Source organism: Nannobrachium achirus (assembly GCF_963921795.1).
Source record: "Nannobrachium achirus genome assembly, chromosome: 20".
NCBI lineage: Eukaryota > Metazoa > Chordata > Actinopteri > Myctophiformes > Myctophidae > Nannobrachium > Nannobrachium achirus.
This window is the reverse complement of record NC_137827.1, coordinates 13,652,635-13,667,046: the sequence shown is the minus strand read 5'-3', so window position 1 is coordinate 13,667,046 and position 14,412 is coordinate 13,652,635. Positions and strand designations below refer to the sequence as shown.

Sequence of the window (14,412 nt, the reverse complement as noted above, 5' to 3'; positions counted from 1 at the left end):
TCCCCCCCACCACCACCACCAACCCTCCCCATACATTATCATGCAAAGTCTCCACCTTGAATAGTAATGTCCAAAACTTGTCACAACAGCCCTGTTTTGCATTTGGTTCCCCCCTCTTTTTTTTCCTCCATTCTTTTTTGCACTCTTCTGAGTTAAATGAACAGTATTTTTGCTGTGTAGTGTAGCTACCACCACATGAAGTGAAGGACTGATGAAATGGTTATATGCATGATGACCCAGCAGGGGCGGGTGTGTATAGAGTTTCTAAACTTTCTTCTTAGGATGTTGTTGATGTAACATAATGAGGATCATAGATTGTTTTGGGGTAGTGATAATCTTTATGGATCAGAGGATTAAAGATAAGCTGCATGGTCCCGTATCTAAACTGTTATTCTGATATATACAGTATAAACAGCCCACAACAGGGTATTTGGGAATTGTAAATGCAATTGTCAAAGAATCCTACAGTGTATATAAACACAAGATATATCCCGATGAGATTAATATATCATTACATTTTTTTTTTTTTTACATATCTCAACATGATGGTTAGCGGGTTTTTTCCACCCCTGTTGCCGGTCACATACGTTTAGTCAGACAAAAGACCACTTATTTGAAAAGCATTAATTATTATTGTTAATTATTTGTCAGTTAAATATGAAATGGGAGAAAGTTTCTACATCTATGACCTAAAGAGATTCCTGTAAATTATGAAATGGTGCTTAAACAAGGATCTAGTGATATCAGAGGGATATTAATATATGGATCCGTTTTGACTGCAGTAAATTAGTCAAATGTTAACAAGCTGTTTATACTAGTCACTGTTAATATTTATATCTATGAAAAATGATATAGGGTAACGCCGTTTAAAGCTTTGTGTCAGGTTAACAAAGACTTATTCTCTCTCTAAATGAATAGCCACCTGGGAAATGATACACGACCTTAGAAGCCAATACCATGTAAAAGGTTTTTCATATAGAGTTAAGGCTGTTCATAATTTCATTTAATATAAGACATTACATTATTCAAAGAATAATTATATAAAAATAATGATAATAATAAAAAATCTGTTATATTTGGGAGATGTTTGATTTGGTGGGAAATGGACAAATAAAACATGGGACAAATACCGAGTGCATTCATGTACATTCTCACAACACAGAGAGTGGAGGTTGGTCCCATGATGGTTGTTCAATTCTAATTAACAAATTTAAATAAAACAGGGCTTCATAAATAAAAGTCAATGGTTTGCCATAATAAACCATATTTGTATGTGTGCACACACAGCACACGCAAGAGAAATTAAATTAAATCTAGACTATTCTTTTTTTGTGGTAAAGTGTACCGACACTTGTTCAAGTTTATTGCATAAAAAACGACAAAAGTGGTTGCACGTAGAAACCTTTTCAGGTCGCTACCCTTTAAAAGGGTTCAACATATGACAAACAATCCACCAGCCACAAAGTCAATTAGATTAAAGTAAGAGATTGGCAGGGACGTTTTTGTCATGTGAATAATAACTGTGACAAAGCTATGAAATGAACTCTGGGCTGAGTCACTATAACAGCTTTGTTTATGTGCTTTTGCTGCTGTTCAACAATTAATGTTGCCTAGGAGTGTTCTAGACCAGGCATCACCTTTGGAACCATGATGAACAAGTACACAGTTTTGTTTTGTTCTGGTACATTTGGTCATCTGCATTGATCCGCTGCAGTGTTCCCAGTACATTGCTGTGATAAAAAAAAAAGATAACTAAAAACAATAGAGAACAAAAAGAGCTCTTAGAACTTGACTGTTAGAGAGAGCTCTGTGCTATTAAAACCCTTAACAGTTTTTCTTTTTCAGTTCCTGACAAAGTTTCAACATTGTGGATAATTTTGTAACCGATTGTTATGTTCAAGGTTATTTTTGTTAGAGAACACATGACATGAGAATGTCTGAGACTATGCTTTCTATACTTTATTCTAGAAACACAATTTGTTGTTTAATCCAATTGTATATAGTTTATGGTTACGCATATGAGAATTGTTTGCTTATAGGACTACAAGGCATTTCTAAAGATATATAGGTCAGATAAAGACTATATAGTTAGGACATTAGCCAGCATGATGATGTGTTACATTGAACACACACACACACACGCACACACACACACACACACACACACACACACACACACACACACACACACACACACACACACACACACACACTCTCTCTTATTGAAATGATTACCATCTACTCACCTAAAGAGTCGTCTCTAGCAATCTTTCGAGTCTTCCACCAGACAAACCATGGTCCGTAATAACAGCATTCAAACAAACATCTCAGGCAAACTGTTTGTTTGTTGCTATACAGACCAGGGGTTCAGTCATGATGATTCCAGTGCATTAAATTCCAACAAGGGTCTACACAACATTTTTTTCAAGCTTCCTCCAAGCATATAAACAACATCCCCAAGGAATGGCCTTTGCATGAATTCCGTGTTTTTTGCCTTGCTATTAGCATCATTTCGTCCATCAAGCGACATTAATTGTGAGTGAATGAAAACCCCTGCAGAAGAATACGGTCTTGAAGAGGCCTGTGGCATACTTGGGCCACTTGGGAGGACCTTTGGCCTACTTAGCTGCACAGCTACACTGTTTCAAGTAGTGGCGACTGAACAGACATGCACCTGCCTCCAGGGGCGTCACAAGGGGTAGGAAAAGTGGGACTGAGTTACTAGGGCCCAAGGAAGGTGTTGGAGGGGCCTTAATTATTTTCATACTTTAGCTATTGAAAAATAGCAGATATACAAGCTCACAGCGCGGCACCGAGTGCCGCGCTGCGAGCTTGTAGATCTGCTATTTTTGAAAAGTCGTGAAAATGTGCGCAAATCTTTGAATATATGTATTTTTTTTAAGCGAACATTTGTAACTCAAATTCTGCTTCTGGGGGGTCCCTGGAACTAAATATTTTGATATGGGGGGTCCGTGGCCAAATACATACCATTTTGAGGGTCCTGCACATGAAAAGGTTTGAGTTTCACAAAAACCTTAGAAGGATTTGAAATATTCAAAGATTTTCAGATTTTCGTGACTCGGTGCCGCGCTGCGAGCTTGTATATCTGCTGTTTTTCAATAGTTAAAGCACAGGGGCCCCACAGTGAATCCTTGTACCCAGGGCCCAGAATTTGGTGCGACACCCCTGTCTGCCTCGCCTGCACTGCATGCTCTCAGCATTTTTTAAGAGAGGACACAAAAAGTATTTGATCTAAGTGGAATTGCAGGTGCCGAATGTATTGCACGCATTTCCATGTTTTTTTTTTTTTTTTTTTTACCCCATGTTGACGTTGTTGGGCCGATCAGAAAATGTTGTTTAATGGAAAACTTTAGTTTTTTTACAACAAGGGTTCATATTTTAGATTGTAATTAATGAATATAGAAGATGAGTGTTAAAAGTATTTCATTTACTTCTTTCTATTGTTTTAGAGATTTGTATTTCAGTGGTTGGGGGCATGCGTACAAGTGGCTAAATATGTCATTTTACACAGAATAAGCCCATTCCCAAGATACAATGCAACCTTTCATGGTTGGATGTGACTTATGGGGGCTAGAAGTGTTACTGTAAATGGCAATAAAGAAACTGCTGGCTTATTGTGTCTAAAAAGACATATTTAGCCACTTGTACGCATGCCTCCATGCGTACGCATGCCCCACATTTTAACACGGTAAACGCGATAAAACAATAGAACGAAGCAAATGAAAACATTTTAACACTCACTTTTTATTTTTTCTAATTACAATCTAAAATATGAACCCTTGTTGTAAAAAAACAAAGTTGTCCTTTAATTATTGATTAGAAAATAGATTATGTTTACACCTGTGTAATTTGACTGATATGTTTTCATTTTGGAGCATCTGTTTGAACTGAACTGTATGTTCCCCATTGACACTTGCTTTGGCAATGTAAATGTTTTCTCATGCCAAAAGATCCTTTGAATTACATTGATTTGGATTTTGCATCCCATGCCTATAATAACACATGAGTTATTAATTACACTTTAGACTTATCTATAACTTGGTTTTAATGAAAGCTTAGGTTGATAGTTTATCTCAACAGGCGTTCGTCACTTGTGTGATATATATAGCCTATATATAGCCTATAGGGCCGAAAATATACACATTTATAGTCTTATCATCAAATCCAAATATTGTTTTTGACAAACCTTGGAAACACACACACACACACACACACACACACACACACACACACACACACACACACACACACACACACACACACACACACACACACACAGTATTTTCGGTCTTTATTTTAAGGATTAAACCCAATAATATATCACGATTAAATTAAGGCAAGGCCTTCTATTAATTGAGATTCTGTTGAATATAAGGTCGTATAGCCTACACTTCTAGCCTCTATAGCCTACATTTGTGCATGCGTGCGTGCGTCCGTCCTGGGAACTGATTTTAGGGCACATCATGTGCAGGAAAAGCGTTTTTACGCACAACTCAACTTTTGGCGAGATCGTAGGTTGCTATGTGAATCTATATGCGTCACGTTGCTCCATTTGGCACCGGTCTTAACGGGATCAGCACCGTGCCCACTAAGTGGCATCATCATGTCAAGTCTATTGATTCCCGCGCGGCGGTCACTTTGTTGCGCTGCCTGTGTCTTTGAGGCAGCGGGGTCAGGACCTCGGCTCTTTACGCATCTCTCCAAATCTCTCTCGGGTTATTGAACCAGCGCGCCGTGGTGGATGGAGCACTTCAGTGGCCAGCACGCTTTGCCTTGGTCCATCTGCTGTGGGCTGACTGCTGCTGCCGCTGCTGACTGTGTTCTCTTCTGTGTGGGGGAGGAGCAGTGGTGTAAAGTAACTAAATACATTTACTTTATGTGCATAAAGGAGTAGTTCACCCCAAAATTACTTTTTTTTTTTCTTTTTTTTTCCCCAATTGATTACTCATGCCATGGAGACTTGAGTTCAATAATATTTTTTGTTTTTGTGGCATTCCCAGGACAGTAATTTGATAACAATAAATGTACCCCCATTGTTTCCGGATGGGGATCCAAATGCATTTGGGTCCCCAACCAGAATCAATGGGGGTAAATTTGCAATAATCCATTTTTTGTCTTAGGAGTGCGACAAATACAAAAAAGGGGAAAAAAAATTATTGATGAAATATTATCCTTTACAATTTTGAGGTATTTGTACTTTCCTTGAGTATTTCCAATTTCCAATACTTTTCCTTCTTCTCCACTTACATCTCGGACCAAATATAGTAATTTTACTCCACTACTGAAAACCTTAGTTATTACTAGTTACTTTGCAAGTTATAAATGATAATTTTACAAAACATACATGAACCATTTTAGCCCTATTTCATATATTGGCTATTTGAAAATAGCTGATCTACAAGCTCACCGCATCGCGTTGTGAGCTTGTAGATCTGCTATTTTCAAACATGTTGTACTTTTACTTTTGGTACTTTAAGTATTTGATTCCAACACTTTCATACTTTTTCTCTCGTACATTTTGAATTCCAGACCTTTACAGTAAAATATATGAGTAGACCTACTTTTTCCACCACTGGGGAGGAGGAAAGGTTGGCCTTTTTATGACACCGTGGTGGGAAAAGTACTCAAATGTTTTACTTATGTAAAAGTATCAATACTGCAATGTAGAAATACAGTGTTACTTTAATAAAAGTACAAAAGTATTATTGGCATCAAAATGTACCAAAATTATGTATTGCCTAAATAATGTCCCATTTCAAGTTTTAAAATGGATACAAATCTTTTGAAAACAGCAGATCTACGAGCTCACAATGCAATGTAGAACCTTGTTGGTTAATGCATGTTTTGTGATAACAATTCAAATCTACAAAGTTGCCCAACTAAAGTATTCAAATAAATGTAGTGGAATAAAAGTAGGCTACTATAGGCCTATTTTGATCCAAGATGTAGTGTAGTAGAAGTAAAAGTATTGGAAATTGGAAATACTCAAATAAAGTAGCCGACAAAGCAAAGTTGTAGGATACTCAAGTTCAGTATACTTATGTAAATGTTAGACTATATACAGAATTAATTATGTTCCAGTCAATAACACTGAAATTGTTGGACGGAAGCTTCCGTGGATTCCAATAACGAGAAAGCATATGAGAATAGCCTAATATATGGTAATATATGCTGTAGATAGAGATATAGGCCTGGTGATGTCTTATTGTCTTATAGGCCTACTACACCTGTCCTGAACAAACCGTTTGCTTGCGTTCATTTAAGACGATTTGTAGGTCTATATGTCCATCGCTTATCAATTGGGCCCTAGACTAGCCTAATTGATAAGCGATGGACATGGACCTATATAGGCTACGCCTGTCCGTGAAAGCATTATACTAAGGATATGGAAAAAATATTATTGGCTATCAACAAGGTACAGAAATATGTTAAATCAAAGCGAAACATTCTGGAATGAATGTACGTGCCTGATCTAAATATTGTGTGAGGGAAGCGTTTCTCTTTTAAAAATATTAAACATGGAAAAAAAGTTGGAGTAAACAATCACAGTAATGCCTATAGACAACGGCAAAAATCGCTGTTTTTTTTTTTTTTAAAGCGCCCAAACAACACCACAAAAAAATACTTTATGCCATTGTTTTAGAGCGACATAACAATTTGAGCTACAGTCACTTAATCGTTTTTTTCCCCCCTGAGCAGAATAGTGTTATTTGAAGCAGTTAATCGACATTCGTCACAGGCTATAATAACCAACTTCACAATTACAATCAATCATTTTTCTATTTTTAATAACCTATAGCCTATACTCTCGAAGTGATGTCTAATCTGACTATAGGAATTATAGACAAACCTTGAACCGCGTCGGACCATGTTGATGCTCGTCTCCGCAGATGTCGGTCAGTCAGTCAGTCAGTCAGTCAGAGCGAGGCCTTCATCAATCAATCAATTAGTCAATCAATCATAATGAAAAGGTTAGCTGGGACGATAAAGGCATTGATCAGATAGGCGTTGAAGCGCACAAGCGGCTCCATGATGTCCGATTTTAGTGTGTTTCTCATCTTGCTCTCTGACTGCAGCCATCCAGAAGGTTGAGAGGTTTGCGTCATTTACATACTGTTAGGACCCCTCACAGACCCCTGACAGACCCCTAGAACCCAGGCAGGCCTATCGCGTAGACCGTATACGAGCAGCCAGTGGTTCCCATGCACACTGTTTCGTGCCAAGGACCCCGAAATTGATATGTAGGCCCCATAGGCATGTATCTGGCGGCGGACCCCGAGGGACCCCCTCACCCCCATGAGAAAAGATTTGAGTTTGTTATTTGTTATTTTATTTTATTTGTTGTTTTTTTTGTACAGATGTAGCCTATACAACGGCTGTGATTATGTATTAACACATTGTGCTGGGGACCCCATGGAAACCCTCCTAACCCCAAGGACCCCTGGGGATCCCCGGACCACTATAAAGTCCCGTCTAACAAGTAGGCCTACACAACTATATAAGGTAAGAGTTATATCATCTCACTCACTTCAACGGGTGATGCCAATTCTTCCAACGGGGTCCCCAACATTGGACTGTCAGAATCCAGGAGATTTATTTTTGGGGGGTGCGCGGAACTCCCCAACCGGGGTCTGGGGGGTCCTCTCCCCAAAACTTATGAATAGATAATATTGTCCTGTGTTCTGTTGAATTTTGTGCATGTTTGATACATTTATCAGGCTTACTTTACTAGCATGTGTACAATTTCAGCCTAATATGCCAAATGTAGGAGTACAGATCTGATGACAGAAGCAAAAGGACATCTTTAATAATGATTTCTCATCTTTAAGTCATTACTTAAGTGAATATCTGTATGATCTTTCTTGCATGCATTGCCCCCACCCCTAAAGTGGGGGGTCTGGGGGTCCTCCCCCAGAAAATTTTTAACATGGTAGATGTAATTTCCTGTGTTCTGGTGAATTTTGGGAGTTTGATACAAAATCCAGGAGAAATCCAGGAGATTTGCCAATCCAGGAGACTCCCAGGAGAGGGGTTCAAAATCCAGGAGACTCCTGGGAGATCCAGGAGAGTTGACAAGCCTGGGATTCCAACCCCGAAGGCGGACCGGTGGTGACTGTGATGGACTATAGGCTAGGGATATTGAATGCAAAATAACCTCCAATGTCCTCCATATAGGTCAACTTTGTTTGCTTTGGAAGTGGCCCACCATCACTGTCATCATCATCAGCCTATTACATGTCTCAGTTTTTAACGTCTAATTTTCTTGGAACACTTTCTATAACTTTGATGAACAAACATGTGCAGGCGCCGCGTGAAGGAGTGTTTTAAATTCCACCCACTCCAGCCGTGCGTGGTGAATCCGATGCGGGGTGCGCGGCGCCGTGCGTCATGTTTCTGTACAGCCAGCGCGACGCGTAATTGAAGGATGCCGACCCATTTTGCTGAAAATATGCACGAGAACAATGCTTTATTATTTATAATTGCGCTAACAACTTAAACGGGGACGGGGTAGGTCTGCAGTATCTCGCTATAATTGATGGTTGACCATGTCACATCTTCATTTGCTCAATTAAGGCTTAGGTGGCTGCTTCTTGCGTGCCGCGCCGCGCCGTGCTAAATTCCATTTAGTGATTGGTCGGGTTCATGCGAACGCACGATATCATCCTTCATCTCCAGCGAAAGGAAGTGGTGATAAAGTTCTTTAAACGTGGCCATTCGTTTTGTCAAGGCCTGAGTGACACATTTTGGGACCGTGATTATCTTATAATATCCGAGAAATATCGTCTCACACGAGTTTTATATCCAACACGAACGTGTGTGTGTGTGTGTGTGTGTGTGTGTGTGTGTGTGTGTGTGTGTGTGTGTGTGTGTGTGTGTGTGTGTGTGTGTGTGTGTTTGTGTGTGTGTGTGTGTGTGCGCGCGTGTGTATGTGTGTCGTGTTTTAGTCTGCAGATAGTATAGCGAAAAACAAAATACTTTTACTGCAACTTCATCATCATCATCATCGTCGTCATTCTAATCCCACATATTAGCCAGTGCCAGTGGCACCCAGTTATCATAACAATAATCATAATTATCAACACCACACGTTGCATTAAGGCTATATATAGAGGACAGGTGATATAATATTCCCTTGAAAATAATACTGTAGGCCTATAGCCAAATGCCTGGAACATTAGGTCACACTGATACTGCTATTAGCCTATCTAGGCTAATACACAAGTATACAGGCAACTGCATACTAATCATTCATGCTATATGGGTTGTTATTCATTATACTGGTGAATGTCAATGACGTTTTCCTTTCTATTTTCTTTTTTTTTTAATCCGGTGAGGGTAGGCTAGCCTATATATCTGCCCTGTTGTTGTGGTTCTGTTGATTCTGGCCCTCGTGGCGCCAGTGAGTTTACTCTGAGATTAAGACGTCAGGTCAAGCAGTTCTTTATTCACGAGAGGAGCAAGTCCGCAAACAATATAGAAGTGGCAGCATCACTGCGTCGTCTATAGACTGAACCTTGAGCATTTGAGACTCTTTCTGGTCTTACAAATATATGCAATCTCGTCTAAAATGTGCATGAAGTCAGATTTATCCCAATATTTGGGATTTTCGGCACACCCTTGTGATTTGTGAATTGTGTACTAATAATATAGGCCTCGAGTTTTTCTATGAATTGTGGCGTTTGTGCCAATAAATAACATAGCAACGACCACGACTTTTTATATCTGCATATATTTATATCTGCATATATTTCGAGGTTGTGTGCCTTAAACTCTATAGGCTCGCAGGTTTTAATAGTCACAAAATTGTCTTTAATAGACAATGGTTCGGGTCCATAAAACTTTGAGGGGAAAAAAAGACGCTCAAGAAAGACGCATAAATGGAGTTGGACACCTTCCCTTCATTGTACCTCTTTGATGATGCTTGTGCCTGCAAAGTGCTCTCAGAGTTTCTGTGTGGAATTCCCTGACGCAGAAAAAAAAATGTCAGTTCATGATCCCTGCAGCTGATGTGTGCTGGACCTGTGCAAGGAGGAGAGAGGGGACCATGCAAGGCAGAGCACATGTTGACAGTTCAGTCAGATTGTCATCCCTAGTGATGCGCGCCTGTTAATGATGTAAACCAGTTCTCAAAGTGGATTTCAGGGACTCTCAGGTTCCTTTATGGGGGTCTAACTTGACTCTTACAAGTCTGAAACTTTGACAGTGTATCTGTATCACATGGAACCAAATGGACCCTGACGGGTACATTTGTACACTGTCAAAGTGAAGGGGAGACCTTCAGAATTCAAAACGTTTGAGAACCACTGATGTAAACAACCATCCCGAGAAACAATTTAGGCTATAACCATATATAGCAACCTGTTCTGTGCGATCGAGTGGGCTATAAAAACTAATTATTATTACCCCCCCCCCCCCCCCCCCCAACAAAAAAAAACCGTCAATGACTATTGTTTTGCTCGTTCGTTTCGGACGTATCGCTCCGCCCCCAGTGTTTGTCGTAAACCTACAATAAACCGGGCGCTAAAGAGCGCCCTGGGCTCGCCTCCTTCTCCAAGGCGATCAATAGGATCTCAGCGGCGCCACAAGCGCTCTTACGTAGTTTTTCCATCCCATCCACAAGGAGCCCACAGAGCTGATCCAACACAACCACGGTTTGATCTGCTGGGCTCTGGCGGGGGGGAAGAGGAGAGGAGAAGAAAAAAAAAAGAAAAGGAGAGAAGGGAGAGGAGAGGAGGAAAAAAAACATCCATCTACCTGGTTGCTTTCTGAACCATGTCGTTGAGCCCAAAGCATACAACGCCTTTCTCAGTGAGTGATATTTTGAGTCCAATCGAGGAGACCTACAAGAAGTTCAGCGGCGGCGTGATGGACGCCGGCGCAGCGGGGAACCTGTCCTCTCCACTGGGAGCCTACCGGCAGCCTCAGGTGGGCCACCAGGCGGGCGGCGGCGGCATGCAGCAGTCTCACGCCGCGGCCGCCATGGGCCACAACGCCGCCGCCGTGGCCGCCGCCGCCTACCACATGCCGCACGCCGGCATCTCGCAGTTCTCGCATCACGCGGGCGCCATGGGGGGCTACTGCAACGGGGGCATCGGCAACATGGGCGACCTGCCCTCCTACCAGGAGAGCATGAGGAGCAGCGCGGCGGCCACGGGCTGGTACAGCGCCAACCCCGATCCCAGATACTCCACAAGTAAGAGCTCGTTCATTTCTATGGTCATGGACATTTGTTTATTTATTTATATAGCCTATAGAGAAAATTTGTCAAATGAGGGATTTGAAATGTAAATGAAATATAAAATGAATAAATAAAAATGACAAGTATTATTATCACTTGGGCCTACTACATGTCTCGTTTTTAATGTTGCAAAACGAGATATTAAAATGTCAACGTGCAGGCACATGCGTTTTGTAAGTTGTGGGCTAAACAGTATACTGTTCACAAACAATTCCGTTTATTCAAAAATACTCTAAATAAAGTTGTAGCATCTTTCAAGTTAGATTATATTTATAAGTCTAGCCTAATAGGACATTATTATTCATTGTTATTATTATTATTATGTTATGTTTATTCAAAAATACTGTTAATAAAGTTGTAGCATCTTTCAAGTTAGATTATATTTATAATTCTAGCCTAATAGGACATTATTATTCATTGTTATTATTATTATTATTATGTCATTATTGTTGCTGTTGTAGTAATAGGCCTACAGTAGGCTAGTGGTCAATATGTTATATACCTGCCTATACTTTTTATTAGGCAAATATGTAACAATAATAATAAAATAATAGTAATAGTAATAAATGTAATACCATGCCTTCAGGCAAACGAAAAACAAACCAAAACCAATCTCTTGGATCATTGAACAAACACGTGTATGTACATTATATTCTTAAGTTTCTAGATTCATGGGACCTTCCACAGGTATGAACATGGGCGGCATGGGAGGCCTCTCCATGGGGGGAGCGGTGGACGGCTCCGGGAAGGCCGGAATGGGACCGGTGTCGGCGCTGCACCACCACGCGTCCGCGCCGCGGAGGAAGCGCCGCGTGCTCTTCTCGCAGGCGCAGGTCTACGAGCTGGAGCGCCGCTTCAAGCAGCAGAAGTACCTGTCGGCGCCCGAGCGCGAGCACCTGGCCAGCATGATCCACCTGACCCCCACGCAGGTGAAGATCTGGTTCCAGAACCACCGCTACAAGATGAAGCGGCAGGCCAAGGACAAGGCGGCGCAGCAGCTGCAGCAAGGAGGAGGAGGGCAAGGACAGGACAGCAACGGCAACAACATGTGCCAACAACAACAGTCCCAGTCCCAATCGCCGCGGCGCGTGGCCGTGCCGGTTCTGGTCAAGGACGGTAAGCCGTGCCAGAACGGCGCCAGCAACACGCCGACGCCGAACCAGCAACAGCAACAGGTCCAGCAACAACAACAACAGAACGGGGTTGTTGATGACATCGCCAGAGGCCTGAGTCAGCACGGCGTGCTGACTCAGGCCTCTGGCAATGCCATCAACAACAACCCGCATCAGAACCAGCAGGTGGTTTTGGGCCAGTCCCAAGTGGACCTCGACGACATGTCGCCCAGTCCCCCCGTCTCCGCCGTGTCCCTGCACGGCCAGCTCAACATGGGCCAGATGGACACGTCCGCGGTGGACTACACCAGCACCATGGTCAGCTCTAACCTCCTCTATGGCAGGACGTGGTAGTAGCAGGAGGACCCTGTAATACTGCTGCTGCGGTAGTGCAGCAAAGACTGACTGACTGGCTTTGATTTTAAGATATTTTTGATTTTCATGTTTATAAAAACAAAACCTGCGATGGATGAATGAGCCCCAATGAACGTGAAACCGTGTGAAAATGGAGGCTTTTTTTTTTTTTTTTTTTTTTTCTTTCTTCCGTGCATCATTCATGGCCCGAGGTGGGGACGCACAGCGCGCGCAGGGCGCGCACGGACGCACGGGGCCGAGGGCCACGTTTTCTTGACATGTCTGACAGAGAGAGAAGAGAGAGAGGGGGGGTGGGGGGGACTCTATTTTTGAACGTTCCACGAAATGGCTGCCCTTGAAAAAAAGCAGTTGTGTTTTGTTTTTGTTCCCTGGACCTTTTTAATTTTGTAATATCAATGTTTTATCACGGGACTTCCTTTACGATGATTTTAAAATGTAGAATAATGTGGTTTATAAACGCCGCCAGACATGATGGGATGCTGTTAATGTTCCACTTGAGTTGTACCTATAGGGAGAATTAATGGAGGTGTGTTTGTTTGGTGGTATATCAGGGTTTGAAGTCCTCAAGGTCCTCTATTATATATAATACTAAAGCCACCACTCCTTTGGCAGCGGGGGTAAACGTGATATTTTATCCTATTAATATTGTAAACTAATGTATTCATTTTAGACTGAAATAAAGTAGGTTTACTGTATATTTGGGCTAACACACACACAAGGAGGATATGCGTTTAACTGTATAATAATCGTATTACGTATACGTCCACTTTATTATTGCTTTCTCTATTCTTTTGTAAGTAAAAAAAAAAAGAAACGAACAAATGCGTGATGGCTGCTGTATGTATGTTTCAACACACACCCAACTGAACGTTATAACAATAAATAACTTGAAGTGTACATGAGCTATTCTTGAGGAATTAATTTATAACGCGCTGTCTTGTCTAGAGTGGATTTCAATTATGTTTTCATTTAGGACAAATTGATTTGGAAGGTAGGGTCGATGAGGGACGCTTTGGCATAATTCACACGAGAGATTTGAGTGTTGTTGGCCGAATGTCTGTGTAAACAATGAGCGTAAAACACGTGGCTGAATAGGCCTGGTTTACAATCCACTGGACTCGTGTCGTATCGTCAACTTTTAAAAACGTAAATAGAACGAACAAGTTCATTTTTTTAATTAATTGATAGCATATCTAGTTTCTTAATCTATTCAACGTTGATCTAATTCTGCGTTTTAAAATGAAGAACAGTACTATTTCATTTTGAATTCAAGCATTTACAAACTACAGGATGAATACGATTATCCAAATGTTATTTTAAATTACACTTATATCTAGTCTAATATAATAATTTCAAAGTAGGCTATAGGTGGAAGAGCTTAAACATAATACCATAATAGGCCTACTAATATGGATAAAGGATATAGATAGATATTAAACAGAAATAACCTAATCATTATTCTTATATATTGTTGTGCGTATAGGCCCATCAATAAGTGTTGCCTGCCAGTGAGTTTAAATAACCTATATTTATAATCTGCCTCCCAGTTCTGAATCAGGTTTAAAATGGATAGGCTATAGAATAGATAAACAATTTACAAAAAAAATAAATGAATTATATCAATTATGAATTATATCAATTATTATTATTATTATAACTTTGTGT

The 14,412-nt window shown here is 40.9% G+C and overlaps 2 protein-coding genes across 2 annotated transcripts in view; both read left to right on the top strand.

Annotated features, from left to right (window-relative positions):
- The window catches only part of ralgapa2 (Ral GTPase activating protein catalytic subunit alpha 2), a gene marked incomplete at its 3' end in the record, with an annotated part of 559,582 nt that overhangs the window by 70,437 nt on the left and 474,733 nt on the right, over window positions 1-14,412 (top strand). The window lies entirely within an intron of this gene.
- On the top strand, window positions 10,795-12,726 carry nkx2.4a (NK2 homeobox 4a; the record flags this gene model as incomplete). The annotated part of the gene is made up of 2 exons (XM_080750009.1): window positions 10,795-11,215; window positions 11,921-12,726. The coding sequence occupies 2 exons, from the start codon at window positions 10,795-10,797 to the stop codon at window positions 12,724-12,726; spliced, it is 1,227 nt and encodes a 408-aa protein (XP_080606135.1).